Here is a 22217-nt window from a genome sequence, read left to right on the forward strand (position 1 = left end):
ACCTGAGGTCGGGAGTTCAAGACCAGGCTGACCAACATGGTGAAACCTCGTCTTAAAAAATAAATAAATAGAGGCTGGGCGCGGTGGCTCAAGCCTGTAATCCCAGCACTTTGGGAGGCCGAGGCGGGTGGATCACAAGGTCAAGAGATCGAGACCAACCTGGTCAACATGGTGAAACCCCGTCTCTACTAAAAATACAAAGAATTAGCTGGGCATGGTGGCACGTGCCTATAATCCCAGCTACTCAGGAGGCTGAGGCAGGAGAATTGCCTGAACCCAGGAGGCGGAGGTTGCGGTGAGCCGAGATCGCGCCATTGCACTCCAGCCTGGGTAATGAGAGCAAAACTCCGTCTCAAAAAAAAAAAAAAAAAAAAAAAAGTTAAAAAGTTAAAGATGGGGTTTCACCATGATGGCCAGGCTGGCCTTGAATTCTTCCTGATCCTCTCGCCTCGGCCCCCCAAAGTGCTAGGATTACAGGCGTGAGCTGGCCCTTATTTTTGTTTGTTCTTAGAGAACAGGTGTCGCTTTGTTGCCCAGGCTGGAGTGCCGGTGGGACGATCTCGGCTCACCGCAGCTTCAAACTCCTGAGCTCAAGCGATCCTCCCGGCTCAGGCTCCCTAACCACGGCAGCTCTGACCACAGGCCCGGCCAACCACACTGCACTAATATGTTTTATTTTTTGTAGAGACAGAATTTTCCTTTGTTGCTTATGCTCATCTCTAACTCCTGGCCTCAAATGACCCTTCTGATTTGGCCTCCCATACTGCTGGAATTACAGGCGTGAGCCACCACGCCGGTCAGGATGCGCCTCTTTTTTTCTTTTCTTTTTTTTTTTTTTTATTTGAGACGAGTTTCGCTCTTGTTACCCAGGCTGGAGTGCAATGGCGCGATCTCGGCTCACCGCAACCTCCGCCTCCTGGGTTCAGGCAATTCTCCTGCCTCAGCCTCCTGAGTAGCTGGGATTACAGGCACGTGCCACCATGCCCAGCTAATTTTTAGTATTTTTAGTAGAGACGGGGTTTCACCATGTTCACCAGGATGGTCTCGATCTCTTGACCTCGTGATCCACCCGCCTCGGCTTCCCAAAGTGCTGGGATTACAGGCTTGAGCCATCGCGCCCGGCCAGGATGCGCCTGTTACGGACACTCCTGAGGCGGAGCTGTTCCTTGCCCTCCTTGTTACCTAGAGAACTACATTACCCAGCAAACTCCGCGTCGAATGACGGCGTGGAAGCGCCCGGAGAGCGCAGAAGAAAGGCGTTTCCTGTGTGCACCTGACAATCGGTCCGGACTTCCGGCGCCCTCTAGTGGCGGCCATTTTGATTTGTGTCGGTTGTGTTAGTCTGTGAGGGGCTCCTGAGCGCTGGGTCGGGTCTGCGGTGACTGAACTCAGAAGGCGGGGAGCAGTTGTCTTCCGCTGCACAGAGGCAAATCCCCAGCTCTGCGACGGCGCCCAGCGTGACCCACTCCTGGGCCAGGATAGGGACCAACGTGGCCGTGTCTCTCGGCTGGTTGCGGTGTCTTCCCGACCCTACTTAAAACCACGTGGTTCGATGGCGGCGGCCACGCTGAAGCTCTCGGCTCAGGTAATTGTGGCGCCTTCCGTGCCTCAGAACACCTCACCCTCACCCCAAAGCAGCGAGGGAACGGCGCCTGCTCTCGGCTCTGCAGCCGGGTCGCAGGCTTCGGGACACAGGCGCTCGCGGGAGGGGCCCCATTTCTGACACCGCGGGATAAGGTGGGGAGAGCGACAGACACAGGGACCGGCTCGGGCAATGGCCTGGGGGTGGACTGACCTGGAAGCGTGGAATCTGGGGAGCAAATTGTGAGGCAGAGCTCCTCCTGGAAGAGCAAGCAGCCTGGGGACTGTGCACGCATCGTGGGGACGCTAGAAGCCATGGAGAGTTTCAAAGAAAAGGATATTATGAGCATTGCAAGGGTAGAGATAATCAGGTCCACGCATGTTTGTGTCTTTCCGCAGTGTCAAGTGTTTACTGACGTTATGTGAGTCAACAAAAGCCATGAGCTAAATGGAGTTCCAAGGAGGCAGTTCTCTTTAGTGATTCCAGTTCTCTCGGAAGTCAGGGTCATGGGCACAGAGGCTCAAGACCCTCCACAAGTCAGTCATTATAGCAAACCATACACAATAGTATACTTAACATATAAATATTGTAGGTTAAACTTTCCACAACAAATAATATTTAGCATCAAGAGGGAAAAGAGAGGCCGGGCGCGGTGGCTCAAGCCTGTAATCCCAGCACTTTGGGAGGCCGAGGCAGGTGGATCACGAGGTCGAGAGATCGAGACCATCCTGGTCAACACGGTGAAACCCCGTCTCTACTAAAAATACAAAAAAAATTAGCTGGCATGGTGGCGCATGCCTATAATCCCAGCTACTCAGGAGGCTGAGGCAGGAGAATTGCTTGAACCCAGGAGGCGGAGGTTGCGGTGAGCCGAGATCGCACCATTGCACTCCAGCCTGGGTAACAAGAGCGAAACTCCGTCTCCAAAAAAAAAAAAAAGGGAAAAGAGATAGGAACAAAGGTTGAGGAACCAGTTCAGAGGGAGCAAAGAAAGCATTCTGGTCTGGGCCAGCTGGTGGGCGATTGGACTGTAGTCTTGAAAGGAAGAGTCTGAGGTGGCAGAGCCTTAGGCAGCAGATACTGATTTTTTTATCAGTGATTGTCAGGACAGCCCTTTTGAGCTGCTGAAGGCCCAATCTTTTTTTTTTTTTTTTTTTTTTCCAGACATTCTCACTCTGTCACCCAGGCTAGAGTGTAGCGGCATGATCCTTGCTCATTGCAATCTCCGCCTCCCAGGTTTAAGCTATTCTTGTGCCTCAGTCTCCCAAGTAGCTAGGATTACAGGTGCCTCCCACGATGCCCGACTAATTTTCGTATTTTTAATAGAGACGAGGTTTCACTATGTTGATCAGGCTGGTCTCAAACTCCTGACCTCAGGTCATCCACCTGTATCAGTCTCCCAAAGTGCTGGGATTACAGGCCTGAGCCACTGTGCCTGGCCAGCCTAATCTTTTATAGTCACAGAATCCTTTGGTTAGAACTGATAATGGAAGAATGTGCTTGTTTGTGACCTTACCTGGTTAGATCCAGTCTTTATTTATTTATTTATTTTTTGAGACGGGGAGTTTTGCTCTTGTTGCCCAGGCTGGAGCGCAATGGCGATCTCGGCTGACCACAACCTCCACCTCCTGGGCTCAAGCAATTCTCCTGCCTCAGCCTCCTCAGTCTTTTTTTTTATTTTATTTTGTGACAGAGTCTCGCTCTGTTGCCTAGGCTGGAGTGCAGTGACATGATTTCAGCTCACTGCAACCTCTGCCTCCCAGGTTCGAGTGATTCTTCTGCCTCAGCCTCCCGAGTAAGTGGGACTACAAGTGTGTGCCACTACGTTCAGCTAATTTTTTGTATTTTTAGCAGAGACGGCATTTTACCATGTTTCCCAGGCTGGTTTTGAACTCCCAAGATCAGGCAATCCACCTGCCCTGGCCTCCCAAACTGCTGGGATTATATAGGCATGAGCCACTGCACCCAGCTATATTTGTTTTTTTACTTTTTGTTTTGTTTTGTTTTTTGAGACGGGATCTTGTTTTCTTGCCCAGCTGGAGTACAATGGGACGATCTCAGCTCACTGCAACTTCTACCTCCCGGGTTCAAGCGATTCTGCTGCCTCAGCCCTGAGTGGCTGGGATTACAGGCATGTGCCACTGTGCCACCACAGCCAGCTAATTTTTGTCTTTTTAGTAGAGATGGGGTTTTACCATGTTCGCCAGGGTGGTCTCCAACTCCTGACCTCAGGTGATCGTCCACCTAGGCCTCCCAAAGTGCTGGAATTAACAGGCGTGAGCCACCATGCCCTGCATTTTGTTGTTGTTTATTAAACAAAACATCTTACCCTTGATAGCAGAGGGCCCTATGAAATACAAAGAGTCTTTTCTTAAGGTGGACTTAGTTATGTCAGGTGTACTCTATACAAGGGACAGGATCGAAGTCCGGATTTTATTTTATTTTATTTTATTTTTTTTGAGGCGGAGTTTCACTCTTGTTACCCAGGCTGGAGTGCAATGGCGCGATCTCGGCTCACCGCAACCTCCGCCTCCTGGGTTCAGGCAGTTCTCCTGCCTCAGTCTCCCGAGTAGCTGTGATTACAGGCACCCACCACCATGCCCAGCTAATTTTTTGTATTTTTAGTAGAGACGAGGTTTCACCATGTTGACCAGGATGGTCTCCATCTCTTGACCTCCTGATCCACCCGCCTCCACCCGCCTCAGCCTCCCAAAGTGCTGGGATTACAGGCTTGAGCCACCACGCCCGGCCAAAGTCCGGATTTTAAAGGTTTTCCAAAGGTAAATCAAAGGAAGAACAGAGTGGAGAGAGGTGCTGAGCCTTGGGGCCCTTGGAGGTTGAATCTTTGTTGTAGATTGCATAGGTGGTGGAGATGACATTTTACATTGATGCATGCAGGTCAGACAACCAATCGGGTCCCCTGATTCCAGGGCCAAGAAAGGGTACCTGGAGGCCTGAGCTTATCAAATCCCATCAGGGACACATTCCTGTAATGTCTGCCTCTCCTCCAGGCACTTGTGTATAGAAGCATTTAAGGAACCTAGAAAAAGATGTAGAGAGTGTTCCATTCCCTCACTGGTCCTGACCCAGACCCATATGTTCTCTAGCTTGTGGTGTCATGGGACTCTTTTTCAATATTTTCCTTTTTTTTTTTTCTTTTTTTTTTTTGAGACGGAGTTTCGCTCTTGTTACCCAGGCTGGAGTGCAATGGCACGATCTCGGCTCACCGCAACCTCCGCCTCCTGGGCTCAGGCAATTCTCCTGCCTCAGCCTCCTGAGTAGCTGGGATTACAGGCACGTGCCACCATGCCCAGCTAATTTTTTGTATTTTTAGTAGAGACGGGGTTTCACCATGTTGACCAGGATGGTCTCGATCTGTCGACCTCGTGATCCATCCATCTCGGCCTCCCAAAGTGCTGGGATTACAGGCTTGAGCCACCGCGCCCGGACTTTCAGTTTCTTTCTTAATTCTTCACTGAGTCACTGGTCATTCAGGAGCATATCGTTTAATTTCTATGTATTTGTGTAGTTTCCAAAATTCCCCTTGTTACTGATTTCTAGCTTTGTTCCATTGTGGTCAGAGACGATTCTTGGTATTTTATTTTTTTTTAATGTTTTAAGACTTGTTTTGTGACCTAAGATGTGGTCTATCCTTGCAAATCATCATGTGTTGAGGAATAGCATGTGTATGCTGTAGACCTTGGATGAAATGTTCTGTAAATATCTATTAGATCTATTGGTCTATAGTGTAGATTAAGTCTGATGTTTCTTTGTTGATTTTTTTTGTCTGGAAGGTCTGTCCAGTGCTGAACATGGGGCGTTGAATGTCCAGCTATCACTGTATTGGCATCTGTCTCTCTCTTTAGGTCGTATAATATTGCTTTATATGTATGGGTGCTTCATTGTTGGGTGTAGGTATACAATTGTTATATTCTCTTGCTGAATTGACCCCTTTATCATTTTATGGTGACCTTCTTTGTCCCTTTTTATAGTTTTTGTCTTGAAATACGTTTTTTTCTGATAAAAGTATAGCTACTCCTACTGTCTTGGTTTCCATGGGCAAGGTACATTTTTTTCCATTCCTTTATTTTCATTTTTAAAAATTTTGCGACAGAATCTGACTCTGTTGCCCAGGCTGGAGTGCAGTGGCGTGCTCTTGGTTCACTGTAACCTCTGCTTCCCAGGCAAGCCATTCTTCTTTTTTTTTTTTTTTTTTTTTTTTTGGAGATGGAAACTTGGACTGTCACCCAGGCTGGAGTGCAGTGGCATCATCTTGGCTCACTGCAACATCTGCCTCCTAGGTTCAAGCAATTCTCTTGCCTCAGCCTCCCAAGTAGCTGGGATTACAAATGTGTCTCACCACGTCCAGCTAATTTTTATATTTTTAAAAAAGATTAAAAATTTTTTTTACTTTTATTTATTTTTACTTCTGACTATTGTATTAAAAGGATTTTTTAATTGCTTATATTTATTTATTTATTTATTTATTTATTTTTTTTGAGACGGAGTTTCGCTCTTGTTACCCAGGCTGGAGTGCAATGGCGCGATCTCGGCTCACCGCAACCTCCGCCTCCTGGGCTCAGGCAATTCTCCTGCCTCAGCCTCCTGAGTAGCTGGGATTACAGGCACGTGCCACCATGCCCAGCTAATTTTTTGTATCTTTAGTAGAGACGGGGTTTCACCATGTTGACCGGGATGGTCTCGATCTCTCGACCTCGTGATCCACCCGCCTCAGCCTCCCAAAGTGCTGGGATTACAGGCTTGAGCCACCGCGCCCGGCTTATTTATTTTTTAAGATGGTGTTTCACCATGTTGGTCAGGCTGGTCTTGAACTCCCGACCTCAGGTGATCCGCCCAGCTTGGCCTCCAAAGTGTTTGGATTACAGGCGTGAGCCACCGCACCCAGTCTATTTATTTATTTTTATTTTTATTATTTTTAAAAGATGGGGTTTCACCATGTTGGCCAGGCTGGTCTTGAACTCCTGACCTCAGGTGATCCACCCACCTCAGCTTCCCAGAGTGCTAGGATTACAGGCGTGAGCCACCACACCCAGCCTATTTATTTATATTTTTTGAGATGGAGTCTCACTCTTATCACCCAGGCTGGAATGCAATGGTGTGATCTCAGCTCACTGCAACCTCTACCTCTCAGATTCCAGCAACTCTTTTGCCTCAGCCTCCCGAGTAGCTGGGATTACAGGTGCATGCCACGACATCCGGCTAATTTTTGTACTTTTAGTAGAGACAGGGTTTCACCATGTTGGCCAGACTGGTCTTGAACTACTGGCCTCGTGATCTGCCTGCCACGGCCTTCCGAAGTGCTGGAATTATAGGCTTAAGCCACTGTGCCTTGCCAATTCTTATATTTTTAGGAGAGATGGGGTTTAACCATATTGGCCAGGCTTGTCTAGAACTCCTGACATCAAGTGATCCACTGGCCTTGGCCTCCCGAAGTGCTAGGTTTAAAGACGAAAGCCACTGCACCCGGCTGAGCTTGAAAGTTATTTATTTATTTTGTTTTGGCAGTTTTTACAGTTTTATTCAAACACAAACTATGCACATGAACTGTTTACTCATTTTCTTCACTGTGCACCTGGCCCTGGGGTTGGTGACTCTGATGGCCAGCTGAGCAGCTCTTTCCATGATGGCTTTGTGGTTCTTGGAAGAAACATTGTGAGCGATCTCAGCACATTAAGATTTATTGCACATCAGTAGCACTTCCAGCTCCTTCATGTTGTGGACCGGGAACTTCCAGAAGCCACTGGGCAGCATGTGCCTTTTTTTTTTTTTTTTTTTTTTTTAAGAGACGTGGTTTCTCCATGTTGGTCAGGCTGGTCTTAAACTCCTGACCTCAGTTGATCTGCCCACCTTGGCCTCCCAAAGTGCTGGGATTACAGGGGTGAGCCACCATGCCTGGCCTTTGTTTGTTTTGTTTTGTGTTTTTGAGACGGAGTTTCGCTCTTGTTGCCCAGGCTGGAGTGCAGTGGTGCAATCTCAGCTCACTGCAACTTCCGGGTTCAAGCAATTCTCATGCCTCAGTCTCCTGAGTAGCTGAGACTACAGGCGTGAGCCACCACACCCAGTTAATTTTTGTATTTGTAGTAGAGATGGGGTTACACCATGTTGACCAGGATGGTCTCGATCTCTTGACCTCATGATCCGCCTGCCTCAGCCTCCCAAAGTGCTGGGATTACAGGTGTGAGCCACCGTACCAGCTTTTTTTTTTTTGGAGACAGACTTTCACTTTTGTTTTCTAGACTGGAGTCCAATGGTGCCATCTCAGCTTACCCAAGCTCTGCCTCCCTGGTTCAAGAGATTTTCCTGCCTCAGCCTCCCGAGTAGCTGGGATTACAGGTGTGTGCCACCACACCCGGCTAATTTTGTATTTTTAGTAGAGACTGAGTTTCTGCATGTTGGTTAGGCTGGTCTCGAACTCCTCACCTTAGGTGATGTGCTCACCTCGGCCTCCCAAAGTGCTGGGATTACTGGGGTGAGGCCCTGCACCAGGCCAATTCTTTTTTGTTTGTTTGTTTTTGTTTTTGTTTTTTTGAAACGGAGTTTCGTTCTTGTTACCCAGGTTGGAGTGCAATGGCACGATCTCGGCTCACTGTAACCTCCGCCTCCTAGGTTCAGGCAATTCTCCTGCCTCAGCCTCCTGAGTAGCTGGGATTATAGGCACGTGCCACCATGCCCAGCTAATTTTTTGTATTTTTAGTAGAGACGGGGTTTCACCATGTTGACCAGGATGGTCTCGATCTCTTGACCTCGTGATCCACCCGCCTCAGCCTCCCAGAGTGCTGGGATTACAGGCTTGAGCCACTGCGCCCGGCCCAGGCCAATTCTTTTTAATTATTTTAATCTTTTCTAAATTTATCTGATAGAATTCTGAATTATTTCTCCGTGTTAATCTTGAATTTCCTCAAAATAACTATCTTGAATTATCTCTCTGAAAGGTCACATAACTCTCTCTTTCTCCAGGATTGGTACTTGATGCTTTATTTAGTTTGCTTGGTGAGGTCACCTTTTCCTGGATGATGTTGATGCTTGTAGATGTTTGTCAGTGTCTGGGCATTAAAAAGTTGGGTATTTCTTGTAGTCTTCACAGTCTGAGCTCATTTGTACCTGTCCTTTTCAGGAAGGCTTCCCAGGTATTTGAAGGGGCTTGGGTGTTGTGATCTGAGCTTTTTCTACTTTAGGGGGAACCTAAAATAGATAAAGCTGTGGTAATACTGTGGCTCTTGCAGACTCAGAGAGCTATACCACCTTTGTGGTCTTGGATAAGATCTGGAAGAATTCCCTTTATTAACAGGTAGAAACTAGGCTGGGCATGGTGGCTCACACCTGTAATCCCAGCACTTTGGTGGGCTGAGGTGGATGGATCACCTGTTAGGAGCTGGAGGGCAACTTGGCCTGCATGGTGAAACCCTGTCTGTACTTAAAATATACAAGTTAGCTGGGCATGGTGGTGGGTGCCTATAATCCCAGCTACTCCGGAGGCTGAGGCAGGAGAATTGCTTCAACCTGACAGGTGGAGGTTGCAGTGAACCAAGATCGCACCACTCCACCCCAGCTTGGTGACAGAGCAAGACTCCATCTCAAAACAAACAAAAAAAACAGGTAGAAACTCTTGTTGGGTCTTCCCTCACTTTCTCCCAGCCTCTCTGTCGGTGCTCAACTGCCTGTAACTCGGGGTTGAGACAGAAGTACCCCTTCAGCCACTACCACTGGGACTGTGCTGGATCCGAGTTGAAGCCAGCACAGCACTGTCTTTCACCCAGGGCTCTTGTAAGCAGCACATGGCTATTGCCTGAGTTCACTCAAGGCCCTAGCCCTGTACAGTCAGCCAGTGGCAAAGCCAGACAGGCTTATATCCTTCTCCTTAGGACGGTAAGTTCCCACAGACCTCAGGTTGGTATAGAGATGCTATCCGCGAGTCGGAGATTGGAGTAAAAAACCTTAGAAATCTACATCGTGTTCTTTTGCACTGTAGCTGAGCTGGCACTCAAACTACAAGATACAGTCCTTTTCACTCTTCCCTCCCTTCCCATAGGTAGGCAAGCCTCACTTTGGCCCACCACCACCATGGGCCCACAGGGAGTGCTGTCAGACTGCCACTGATGTTCCATTAAGGCCGAAGAGCTCTTTAGTCAGCTTGTGGTGAATGTTGCCTGGTCCGAGGCTCACTCTCCAAGACTCAGGGCAGGTCCAGCAATGTCATCCACTAGCCAAGGCCTGGATTCTGGGACCCCAAGAGCCTTCTTGGTACTCTGACTCTGTGGTTGAGCTGGTACCTAAGGTACAAGACAAAGGCCCCTTTCCTTTTTCCCTCTGTTATTCTCAAGCAGATGGAGTCTCTGACCATAACCACCACAGCTGGCAGTGTGCTGTATTATACCTGAAGCTGGCAGGTCTCAGAATCTCACCCAGTATCTTCGCATACTACCTGGGTACTGCTGGTGTTCAGGGTCCAAGGGTTGTTTAGTCAGAAGGTGATGGGTCCTCCCATGACTGAGTTCTTTCTTTCAAGGCAGTGGGTTTCATTTTGGTCCAGAGTGTATCTAGAAATATTATCTGCGTGGGCTTGGAATGGGGCCTCACAACCCCGTCCAGTGGCCTATCTTGTGTTTGATGTGGTATCCAAAATGCAAGAAAAACTTCTTTTTTTTTTGAGACGGAGTTTCGCTCTTGTTACCCAGGCTGGAGTGCAATGGCGCGATCTCGGCTCACCGCAACCTCCGCCTCCTGGGCTCAGGCAATTCTCCTGCCTCAGCCTCCTGAGTAGCTGGGATTACAGGCACGTGCCACCACGCCCAGCTAGTTTTTTGTATTTTTAGTAGAGACGGGGTTTCACCATGTTGACCAGGATGATCTCGATCTCTCGACCTCGTGATCCACCCGCCTTGGCCTCCCAAAGTGCTGGGATTACAGGCTTGAGCCACTGCGCCCGGCCAAGAAAAACTTCTTTTTGCTCTTCTCTCTCTTCTCTGAAGTGGAAGGAAGGGGCCATGTAGCTTGGGGTTGGGGGGAGGAGTGGCACAAGCACACCCTTAGCTATTCCAGCTGGCATCTCAGTAGGTTGTGCTCCCCCAGCCCAACCAGGTCCACTGGCTCTGAGCACAGCTCAGCACAGCGCATGCCTAGGGGTTGCAGCTGTTGTGGCCTAGACTTCCTTTCAAGTTTATTTAGGGCTTCAGAGCCCTCCAGCCCACAGTGACAAGGCTTGCCAGACCTCAGGTTCTGACCATTGGGGTGGGTGATTCCCTTCTGGCTGGGCTGGTCTATATGCTCGTTCCTTGGGTAGGTGTCAGTTGAGTTCAGCCCAGTTTTGCTTTCCGCTGTGACTGAGAAGCACTGAGTTCTGTGCCAAGTCTGATAATCACTGTGCTTTCCCTTCTCAGGAGCACAGATTCTCCACACCAGGAGGCTGTTGATGGGTTATGGGGACAGGTGGCACTGGCATCTCAGGACTCTCCAGCCTTTTTTAGTGCCATTTCCAGTAACACGAAATTAAGTGAAGGCCCAATGTGACTTGCCACCTGAATGCTTGTCATATTGATAAAATCACAGATGGCCTGAGTGCAAGTTTTTTTCCCATTCTACTCTCTTTTTATATATTCATTTTGTGTGTGTGTGAGTGTGTGTGTGTGTGTGTGTGTGTGTGTGTGTGTGTGTGAAACGGGGTCTTGCCATGTTGTTCAGGCTGGTCTTGACCACCTGGGCTTAAGCAGGCTTTCCATCTCAGCCTCCAAGAGTGCTGGGAATACACGTGTGAGCTTCCATGACTGGCCACTTCGCTCTCTTATGTAAGGTATCCTAGCCTCTGACACCTTTCCCTCAATGGGACCAGGCAGGTTTCTGTTATACTTGGTAGTAAATTTCAATTCCATGTCTACGTCCGGAGTTATTCAAAGAAGTCAGTGGCATCCTCCCGAGGGAATCAAGCCATTATGCCCTCTTCATCTTAAAAAGCTTGCGTGCCATGGCCATGGTTGCTCTCTCTTATTCACGGTGCAACAACAATGTGGCACTTTGTGGTGAGTGGTGTCCCTCTTATCAGGCTATTACTAGATTTTTTTTTTTTTTTTTTTTTTTTTTTTTTGAGACAAAGTTTCACTCTTGTTGCCCATGCTGGAGTGCAGTAGCATGATCTCGGCTCACTGCAACCTCTGCCTCCTGGTTTCAGGCGATTTTCCTGCCTCAGTCTCATGAGTAGCTGGGATTACAGGCGTCCGCCAACCTCACCCCGCTAATCTTTTGTATTTTTAGTAGAGATGGTGTTTCACTGTGTTGGCCAGGCGGGTCTCAAACTCCTGACCTCAGGCAAGTTCACCTGTTTCAGCCTCCCAAAGTACTGGGATTGCAGATGTGAGCCACTGTGCCCAGCTCAGTGTATTTGATTTGTAAATTGCTCTTGATGACGTCTGTAGAGTGTCAGATGTCATTTGTTTTACAAGCATTATAAAACCCTAGGGGAAGATTTCCACCCACACTAGTAGAAGAAAAAGGCGGACATTAAGATACTTTTCAGTTGTTTAAAGGGCAGAGAGAGGCCAGTGGTGTGTGGCAGTCAGCCGGGTATTGACATGGATATGTGCCTGGGAAGTGTAAAGAATGATGTGCATTTAGAGAAAGTGTGTCTGATGTGTCAAAGGTGCTACACTGGGCTTTCCATGACCTCAGCCATACTAGTGGAAGTGCCTGTCAGGAGCGGGTGGACTCTTATGTCACAATCACAGCATAGATACCTATTTGTTCAACTAATTATTGTTGGCGGTACTAGTTTCTCCGATGAGTTGAGGACCTTGAGAGGAGAATGTGCAAGAGTAGATGCGAGAGAGATGGACTGTGATACCTCAGTGTAGGTGCGGTTTGTAGTTTCATCTGTCAACATCGTAACAGGGCACAGTGACTTTTGAAGACGTGGCTGTGAACTTTACCTGGGAGGAATGGAATCTCCTTAGTGAGGCTCAGAGATGTCTGTACCGTGATGTGATGCTGGAGAACCTGGCAACTACATCCTCCCTGGGTAAGTTCCTCACACTCACCCCTGTGACCTGAGCTAGTCTCTGTCCTTCCCCCTTTCCTCATTGGCAAGACTTTCTCATGTCCGGAGCGTGGGCACAGCTTCCTACTTCAGTTCTATGGGTAGGTTCTTGGTTGGTAGGACTGAGGTGTGCATACTGACATGCTCCTTTCTTGGAGCAGCCCCAACACCTGCTTTACTGCAAGCTCTCAGGGAGGGATTCATAGTTAGAAGCCCACCTTGTTAGTCCTGTAGATGTTTGGGTGTCCTTGTCTAGATTTCAGGTTATTGTGTACTCAGAATCTACTTCCTTTCTCTAGCTGCTATTTTATTATGCCTGTCTGTGGCAGGAATTGCCTTCACAGACTACATTACTGCCTACATAGACCAGAGGCTGTTCTTGCAAGACCCTCTTTAGAAATTCTCGTTGAAATACTCAGTTTTTTTCTCCAGTGGGCTTTCATGTGCTGAGTTGTTCTGAGACAATGTTGGCTGTTCCCTTGTTCTGTCTTTCCCTTAGTCTGTACATTATCCATTTCCCATGTATTTGGTCATCTTTGTGGTGGGATGCACAATCCTCTATGCTCTTGAGATGCAACTGAATTCAGCCTCAGCATAATGGGCTCAGAAGGAATGAGTCCCTTACAAGTGGACCCCTAGGCTGGGCGTGGTGGCTCACACCTGTAATCCCAGCACTTTGGGAGGCTGAGGCAGGTGGATCATGAGGTCAGGAGTTCAAGACCAGCCTGGCCAAGATGGTGAAACCCCTGTCTCTACTAAAAATAATAAAAATTAGCCGGCCATGGTGGTGGGCACCTGTGATCCCAACTACTCAGGAGGATGAGGCAGGAGAATCACTTGAACCCAGGAGGCGGAAGTTGCAGTGAGCTGAGATCGCACCACTGCACAGCAGCCTGGATGACAGAGCAAGACTTGGTCACAAAAAACAAACAGCCGGGCGCGGTGGCTCAAGCCTGTAATCCCAGCACTTTGGGAGGCCGAGGCGGGTGGATCACGAGGTCAAGAGATCGAGACCATCCTGGTCAACATGGTGAAACCCCGTCTCTACTAAAAATACAAAAAAAATTAGCTGGGCGTGGTGGTGCACGCCTGTAGTCCCAGCTACTCGGGAGGCTGAGGCAGGAGAATTGCTTGAACCCAGGAGACGGAGGTTGCGGTGAGCCGAGATCGCGCCATTGCACTCCAGCCTGGATAACAAGAGTGAAACTCCGTCTCAAACAAACAAACAAACAAAAAACCAGAGTGGCACTTTGAGGAGGTCAGAGAGTCAGGGCTTTATTGACATCATACCAGAAACCTATTTTAGTAGTATTTTTGTGGCAAGGGAAGTAGGCACACATAAATTCTGTCTTTTCTTCCCCATTCTTGAGAGCATCACTCTTGTCACTTGTATACCTTATCACTTCTACTCTTTCTTTTTTAACCTTTTGACCTATTTGTTTTTTTTTTTTTTTTTTTTTTTTTGAGATGGAGTTTCGCTCTTGTTACCCAGGCTGGAGTGCAATGGCGTGATCCCGGCTCACCGCAAGCTCCGCCTCCTGGGTTCAGGCGATTCTCCTGCCTCAGCCTCCTGAGTAGCTGGGATTACAGGCACGCGCCACCATGCCCAGCTAATTTTTTGTATTTTTAGTAGAGACGGGGTTTCACAATGTTGACGAGGATGGTCTCGATCGCTTGGCCTCATGATCCACCCGTCTCGGCCTCCCAAAGTGCTGGGATTATGGGCGTGAGCCACCGCACCCGGCTCTTTTGACCTATTTGTACATGAACTTGTACTCTAATATCCATTCTCCTATCTAGTCTTCACATCCACTACCCCACGTCCCATTTATTTTACATACGTTTCCATCTGTAGTGGTCTCCAGTATTGGCATGGAGGTTTTGTGTTAGCAAATATATTCAGTTTGTTAAACTGTCCTTGACCAATAGCTGCTATGTTATGCTCGTGTTTTTTTTAGCTTGGACAAATCCCTCTGTATAGTACTCACATGTCATCAGGAGATAAAAGTCCTGTAGATGAGTGGTTTGCAGATGCAGGAATTGTAGACGCTGCCTTTACTTCCTGTGTTACCTATGGTGCCCTTTACATGATGATGCCTCCTACATTCTGTGACCTTTATAGTCCAGTAATAATAAATAGCACCGTCTTTCATCTGAAGCCAACATTCTGTTCCTCCAAATACTTTCTTGGAGTAATTCCTCAGTTCGTCAGATACACTTGTGGGTGGTCTGTGCCTTCCCACTAGAGTTAACATGCACTTCACCAGCATTTTCTTGCTTTCAGGTTGTTGGTGTGGAGTGGAAGATGAGGAGGCACCTTCTAAGCAGAGTATTTATGTGCAGAGAGAGACTCAGGTCAGGACTCCTACAGCAGGTGTGTCCCCCGAGAAGGCTCACCCCTGTGAGATGCATGGTTCGATCTTGGGGGACATTTTGCACGTGGCAGATCATCAGGGAACACATCCCAAGCAGAAAGAGCACAGGTGTGAGGCATGGGGGAGTCAATCGTATGACAGTCCAAACTTTCATCAGCACCAGAATCAGTACATGGGAGAGAAACCCTGTAGAAGCAGTGTTGAGGAAGCGTCGTTTGTGAAGAGGTATAAGTTCCCTGTGTCAGAGGAGTCATCTGTCTTCAGTCAGAGTGGGAAGGACTTTTTGCCCAGGTCAGGATTACTTCAGCAAGAGGTGATTCACACTGGGAAGAAGTCAGACAGTAAAACCGAGTGTGAATCACCCTTTCACGGGGGGAAAGCTCGTTACAGCTGTGCAGGATGCATGAAACATCTTAGCACCAAAAATGTTCTTGGTCAGCATCAGACACGTGCCCCTAGAGAAGAATGTTACGTGTGCTGTGAATGTGGGAAATCCTTTAGCAAACATGATAGCTTTAGTAATCACCAGAGAGTTCACAGTGAAAAAAAACCCCATGAATGTGGAGAATGTGGGAAATCTTTTAGTCAAAAGGGTAGCCTCACTCAACATCAGCGGTTTCACACTGGAGAAATACCTTATGAGTGTGGAGAATGTGGGAAACATTTTAGTTCAGACGGACATCTTAGGAGCCATCAACGAGTTCACGCTGCAGAAAGACCTTATGAATGTGGAGAATGTGGGAAATCTTTCAGTCATAAGCGCAGCCTTGTTCACCATCAGCGAGTTCACAGTGGAGAAAGAACTTATAAGTGTGGAGAATGTGGGAAATCGTTTAGTCAAAAGGGCAACCTTGTTCTACACCAGCGAGTTCACACTGGAGAAAGACCTTTTGAGTGTGGAGAATGTGGGAAATATTTCAGTTCGAAAGGACACCTTACGAACCATCACCGCATTCACACTGGAGAAAGACTTTATGAGTGTGGAGAGTGTGGGAAATCTTTTAGTCATAAGGGCACCTTCATTTTACATCAGCGAGTTCACCCTAGAGAAAGACCTTATGAGTGTGAAGAATGTGGGAAACGTTTTAGTTCAGACGGACATCTTAGGAGCCATCAACAAGTTCATGCTGGAGAAAGACCTTATGAATGTGGAGAATGTGGGAAATCTTTTAGTCATAATCGCAGCCTTATTCTTCATCAGCGCAGTCACACTGGAGAAAGACTTTATGAGTGTGGACAATGTGGGAAGTCTTTTAATGAAAAAGGACACCTTAGGAATCATCAGCGAGTTCACACTACAGAAAGACCTTATAAGTGTGGGGAATGTGGGAAATGTTTTAGTCACAAGGGCAACCTCATTCAACACCAGCATAGTCATACTGGAGAAAGGCCTTATGTGTGTTGGGAATGTGGAAAATTACTTAAGAAGAAGTCTCACCTCCTTGCACACCAGAGAATTCACACTGGAGAAAAGCCATATGAATGTGAGGCCTGTCAGAAATCTTTTAGGCATAATTACCAACTCATTGCACACCAGAGAGTTCACACTGGAGAAAGGCCATATAAATGCAATGAGTGTGGAAAGTCCTTTACCCACAGTTCTACATTCCATGTTCATAAGCGAGTTCACACTGGAGAAAAGCCTTATGAGTGCAGTGAATGTGGGAAATCTTTTGCTGAAAGCTCCAGTCTCACTAAACACAAGAGAGTTCACACTGGAGAAAAGCCTTATAAAAGTGGGAAATTATTTAACAAGAAGTCTCACCTCCTTGTACACCAGAGAGTTCACACTGGAGAAAAGCCATATGAGTGTGAGGATGCTCAGAAGGTTTTTAGCAATAAGGACCACCTCATTGCACACCAAAGACTTCACAGTGCAGAATGGCTATATAAAATTCAATGATTGTGGGAAATCATTTACTCAGAATTCTAAATTCTGCATTCATAAGAGAGTTCACGCTGGTCAGAAGCCTCAGGAGTTCAGTGAATGTGGGAAATCTTTTGCTGAAAGCTCCAGTCTCACCGAACACAGAAGAATTCACACTGGAGAAAAGCCTTATGGGTGCAGTGACTGGGGAAAGAAATTTAGCTGAAGCTTTTCACTTCTTCACCATCAGAGAGTTCACAAGAGAAAAGCCTTAGTGTAGTGAATGTGGGAAAAAATCTTTTGCTGAAACTTTCAGTCTCATTAAACACAGTAAGGTCTTGTGATTGCAGCAAATGTGGAAAAAAAGTTACCTGAAGGAAGGTCTGCTCTCCTTGGACATTAGAGAGTTCACACTAGACAAATGAAATAAATTTGGGCAATTTTGTGGCCACACCTCTCAGCTCCTTCAAGATCAGAGCATTAACATTGGATCAGGGCCTTACTAGTGTGACAAATGTGAGATATTTATGTAGAAATCTAGCTTCATAACACACAGGAGAGTTCCCACTTTAGAAATGCCTTTTGAGTGTAATGAATGCAAGAAAGCCTGCAGCCTTCTAATTGGAACCTTGAACACTGACATGAGAAAAACACCATAGATGTTTACGGAATGTTATTTCTTTTTCTTTTTTTCTGTTTTTTTTTTTTTTGAGATTCATATTTTATTTACAAGTAAATGAAGAATGTCCCTGTAGACTCTGATTCGGGATACAAAGAACAATATAAAGTAGTTGCTGGCGCCACAGTGACATGTGGAGGAGTCTATGGCACTGTTTCTTGAAACAATGATTTTGTTGTTTAAAAAAAAAAAAAAAAACCCACCTACATGATTTCTTCATGTTGCATGTGTAAAAGAATGAAAAATAAGGCCGGGCGCGGTGGCTCAAGCCTGTAATCCCAGCACTTTGGGAGGCCGAGGTGGGTGGATCACAAGGTCAAGAGATCGAGACCATCTTGGTCAACATGGTGAAACCCCATCTCTACTAAAAATACAAAAAGTTAGCTGGGCATGGTGGCACGTGCCCGTAATCCCAGCTACTCAGGAGGCTGAGGCAGGAGAACTGCCTGAACCCAGGAGGTGGAGGTTGCAGTGAGCTTAGATCGCGCCATTGCACTCCAGCCTGGGTAACAAGAGCGAAACTCCATCTCAAAAAAAAAAAAAAAAGAATGAAAAAGAAAAGTGATTTTTCAAAACTCTACAGTCTCTGATCAACTGTGTGAGGTGGCAGGATGTCACTTTCACTCAGTGACAGCCCCTACTCTTCAAGAGCAACAGCCTCTGGGCAAGACTTAGTACTCATCCAGAGTATCTGCTCGAGGAATGGAAAGACCGCGGTCCTTCAGGGCCTGCACTTTCAGCTTCTCTGCCTCCAACTTGGTCTGCTGTTCCACCCTTTGCTCTTCTAGAATTTCTTCGATGGATACTTGCTGGAGGGGTGTGTCACTCTCCTTTTCCAAGTCCAAATTGATCAATGCTTCTTAAAAAGCCTTTAAGTGTCCTTCCATCTCGAAGCAGGACCAAGTGCTTTTTGTCAATGTCCTCGATGAGGCTGGCGGTGCCGGGCATATAGTTCATTTTGAAGAGAAATATCGCTGCACAGCGGTGGGGGCCAGCGCGTCCAAAACCTCCGCCCTCCTACCGAAGTCGCCGCCTCGGCGGGACTGACCCCGGATCCCCGACCCAGACCAGCACTTCTGCCCCAGCTTTCAGCCGCCGGGGCCTGCCGGAAGCTCCTCCATATTATCATTTCTTTTTCATTATAACATTGGGAGAGCTCCTTTGAGGGTGCCACTTGCCTAGATTGAATGCCATTTATTGAACATCTGTAAAAGTTGCAAGCATGTGGCAGTTGCTGCGCAGTTTTCACTCTACCCAGTTACCTTACTAGATTTTTTTAGAGACAGGCTGTCACTCTTGTTCAGGATGGAGTACAGTGGTGCATTCACATTTCACTGTATCCTCGATCTTTTGGGCTTCAGTGACTCTCTTGCTTCAGCCTCCTGAGTAGCTGAAACCACAGGGATGTACCACCATGCTTTGCTAATTTTTTAAGTTTTGGACAGACAGGGTCCTGCCATATTGTCCAGGCTGGTCTTAAACTTCTAGGGTCAAGTGATCCTTCCACTTTGGCCTCCCAAACTGTTGGGATTACAGGTGTGAGTTACTATGCCTGACCTTTTTTTTTAAACATGTAATTCCTGATCTAGTTACAGAAGGATTTTTTGAGTATCTTTGGCACTTTGTCATTTCTTTCTGTCTGGTAAGTTGTGCCATGGACAGTACTCATTTTTATCCCAGAGGACTGTTGATTTGAAAAGATAGATTGTGTCTTTCAGAGATCTTGTGGGTGTCACATCAATGTTGACAGATTTTCTGCCCTCCAAGTCATGATCCTAAAAACAGTCTGCCTCCCATTTATCTGGTTTATGCTATTATGAAGGCCTTATTGTTTAACCCTTAAATAATGGGGGTTGCTATCACTGTATGGGTGGTTCGGAATCAAGTAGGTCCTGTTACCATGAAGGGATCACAGCTTTTGTTGGCATGACTAAACTCTTTGTGGCTCAAAGGACAGTATGAATGCAGAATATAGCTTTCTCCACCTGTGGACTGTTTTACATAGCTGCCAGAGGCCTCCAAAGAAGACCTTCAGGGCTTTGTGGTCTTTATCTTTAGCATGGATACTACAATTAGTGGGTTAATAGGTCAGCTGGGTACAGGGTGCTTTTTATGACAATTTGTGAAGTTTCTTGAACAAGACAAAACTCTCACTTTTATGAGGTATATTGCATTGTACTTGGTACTGCTGGGAGAAATCTGTTCCCCAGCTCTTGCAATGCAGACACATGCCCTGACACCTTGAATTCTGTAGGATAACATCACAGGTTGTAATGCTCTAGGGGGAAATTATAATTTTATAGAATTACTGCATTTATAGGCAATTGAGGAGACAGAATAATGTGGTTGCAACACATTTTTTAAATTTTTTTGAGATAGAGTCTTGCCCTATCGCCCAGGCAGGTGTGCAAGGGCACAATCTCAGCTCACTGCGACCACTGCCTCCCAGATTCAAACAGTTACCCTGCTGAAACCTTCTGAGGAGCTGGGACTACAGGCACCCACCCCCATGCCTGGCTAATTTTTTTTCTATTTTTTTTTTTTTTTTTTTTTTTTTTTGAGACGGAGTTTCGCTCTTGTTACCCAGGCTGGAGTGCAATGGCGCGATCTCGGCTCACCGCAACCTCCGCCTCCTGGGTTCAGGCAATTCTCCTGCCTCAGCCTCCTGAGTAGCTGGGATTACAGGCACGCACCACCATGCCCAGCTATTTTTTTTGTATTTTTAGTAGAGACGGGGTTTCACCATGTTGACCAAGATGGTCTTGATCTCTTGACCTTGTGATCCACCCGCCTCGGCCTCCCAAAGTGCTGGGATTACAAGCTTGAGCCACCGCGCCCGGCCTTTCTATTATTTTTTATTTGGCACTCGTTCCACATAAGTTTATTTAAAAGAGTAAAGCGGCCGGGCGCGGCAGCTCAAGCCTGTAATCCCAGCACTTTGGGAGGCTGAGGTGGGTGAATCACGAGGTCAAGAGATCGAGACCATCCTGGTCAACATGGTGAAACCCCGTCTCAACTAAAAATACAAAAAATTAGCTGGGCGTGGTGGCGCGTGCCTGTAATCCCAGCTACTCAGGAGGCTGAGGCAGGAGAATTGCCTGAACCCAGGAGGCGGAAGTTGCGGTGAGCCAAGATCATGCCATTGCACTGCAGCCTGGGTAACAAGAGCGAAACTCCGTCTCAAAAAATAAAAAAAAGAAAGAAAAAGAGTAAAGTGCAAGGCAGTCTGGATAAGAGAGAATCTGTATTATAAATGCAATCCCCTAAGACTGGACAACATGCACACATTCCAGATAGGAACAGTGAACCAGTATCCCTTGTAAAGTGCAAACACTTACTTCTAGGTTAAGTACACTACAAATAATTGTAAGCAAAATTTCTAAAAGTCAACTACCTTTAGCTTGGGGCTAGAGCAATCACCTAACTCTACCTCCCATACCTAGCATCAACAACTTCCTTAAATCTTAGGCTGAATTCTCCCAACAAAATACTTCTTTTTTTTTTTTTTTTTTTTTTTTGAGATGGAGTTTCGCTCTTGTTAACCCAGGCTGGAGTGCAATGGCGCGATCTCGGCTCACCGCAACCTCCGCCTCCCGGGTTCAGGCAATTCTCCTGCCTCAGCCTCCTGAGTAGCTGGGATTACAGGCACGCGCCACCATGCCCAGCTAATTTTTTGTATTTTTAGTAGAGACGGGGTTTCACCATGTTGACCAGGTTGGTCTTGATCTCTCGACCTCGTGATCCACCCGCCGCGGCCTCCCAAAGTGCTGGGATTACAGGCTTGAGCCACCGCGCCCGGCCGATCCAACAAAATACTTCTAAGCTTTCTTTGCTGAATAAAAATGGCTCTGCTTTTCCCGTCACAATATTGTTGATTTCTCAGTAATCCAGGTCCTTTAACCCCCAAACTCAATTGGCCTCATTTAAATGCCACCCTTCCCTGAACACTGCCAAGTGCTTTTTTGAGGGTTTGGCCAGGAGGTAAGGGTGGCTGCTTCTACCTATATAAGGCTACAACTTTCTCAGCTAGAATCCTGGGGATAACTCCCTCTCACTTTTCTTCATAACCTGTACCTTCCCCGAAACTGTTGCCTCTGTCTCCCTTAAACCACACTCTGATGCAAACTGTCCCCAAAGTGCAGTAGCACTTGAGCTTCTCTGTGCCCCTCGCACCTATCAGCGCCATCTCTAATACACCGTTCACACCTAGACCCGCGCGTCACCCTTTTCCGGGGTCGTTCAGAGCCACCCACCACGCGGCCTCTCCAGAGCACAGCCTTCCTCTCCGTCCACATCCCAGCCTGTGCATCTGAAGGGACCCAGCCCCGCTGCGGGGGAGGGCAGGCACACTCCCCAGGGCTGTCACTGACACTAACACCTGCGCCCTGGGAGGCAGATGGGGGTCAGGGAGGAGGCCGGCGGGAGCGAGAGGTCTCCGGAACAGGCTTGTCTTCCCCTCCTTTCCAGGGGTGGCGGACCCCAGTCCCCATCCCCCTCCCAGGCCCCTGGTCTGGGGTCACCACAGCCGCGTGGTGTGGCGAGGGCGCGTGCCCGACGCCGTGGTGCCTCGCGTTACCCGATGCCTGCTGGTGGCCGAGGGGTCGGGGTAGGGTCGAGTCCCTGGTACTGGGCGGTGCCGAGGGCGACGAAAAGACTCAGACTAGGGGACT

At 47.6% G+C, this 22217-nt stretch overlaps 1 protein-coding gene and 1 pseudogene across 1 annotated transcript; one reads left to right on the forward strand and one right to left on the reverse strand.

Moving 5' to 3' along the window:
• Positions 1-1006: 1006 nt before the first annotated feature.
• On the forward strand, positions 1007-16987 carry LOC104650319 (uncharacterized). The gene is made up of 3 exons (XM_010332341.3): positions 1007-1585; positions 12482-12608; positions 14911-16987. The coding sequence occupies exons 1-3, from the start codon at positions 1553-1555 to the stop codon at positions 16902-16904; spliced, it is 2154 nt and encodes a 717-aa protein (XP_010330643.2). The 5' UTR covers positions 1007-1552; the 3' UTR covers positions 16905-16987.
• A 920-nt stretch (positions 16988-17907) lies between these two features.
• LOC120362727 (U6 snRNA-associated Sm-like protein LSm1 pseudogene) lies at positions 17908-18643 on the reverse strand (annotated as a pseudogene).
• Between the last annotated feature and the right edge of the window lie 3574 nt (positions 18644-22217).

Source organism: Saimiri boliviensis, chromosome 14 (genome assembly GCF_048565385.1).
Source record: "Saimiri boliviensis isolate mSaiBol1 chromosome 14, mSaiBol1.pri, whole genome shotgun sequence".
NCBI classification, from domain to species: Eukaryota; Metazoa; Chordata; class Mammalia; order Primates; family Cebidae; genus Saimiri; species Saimiri boliviensis.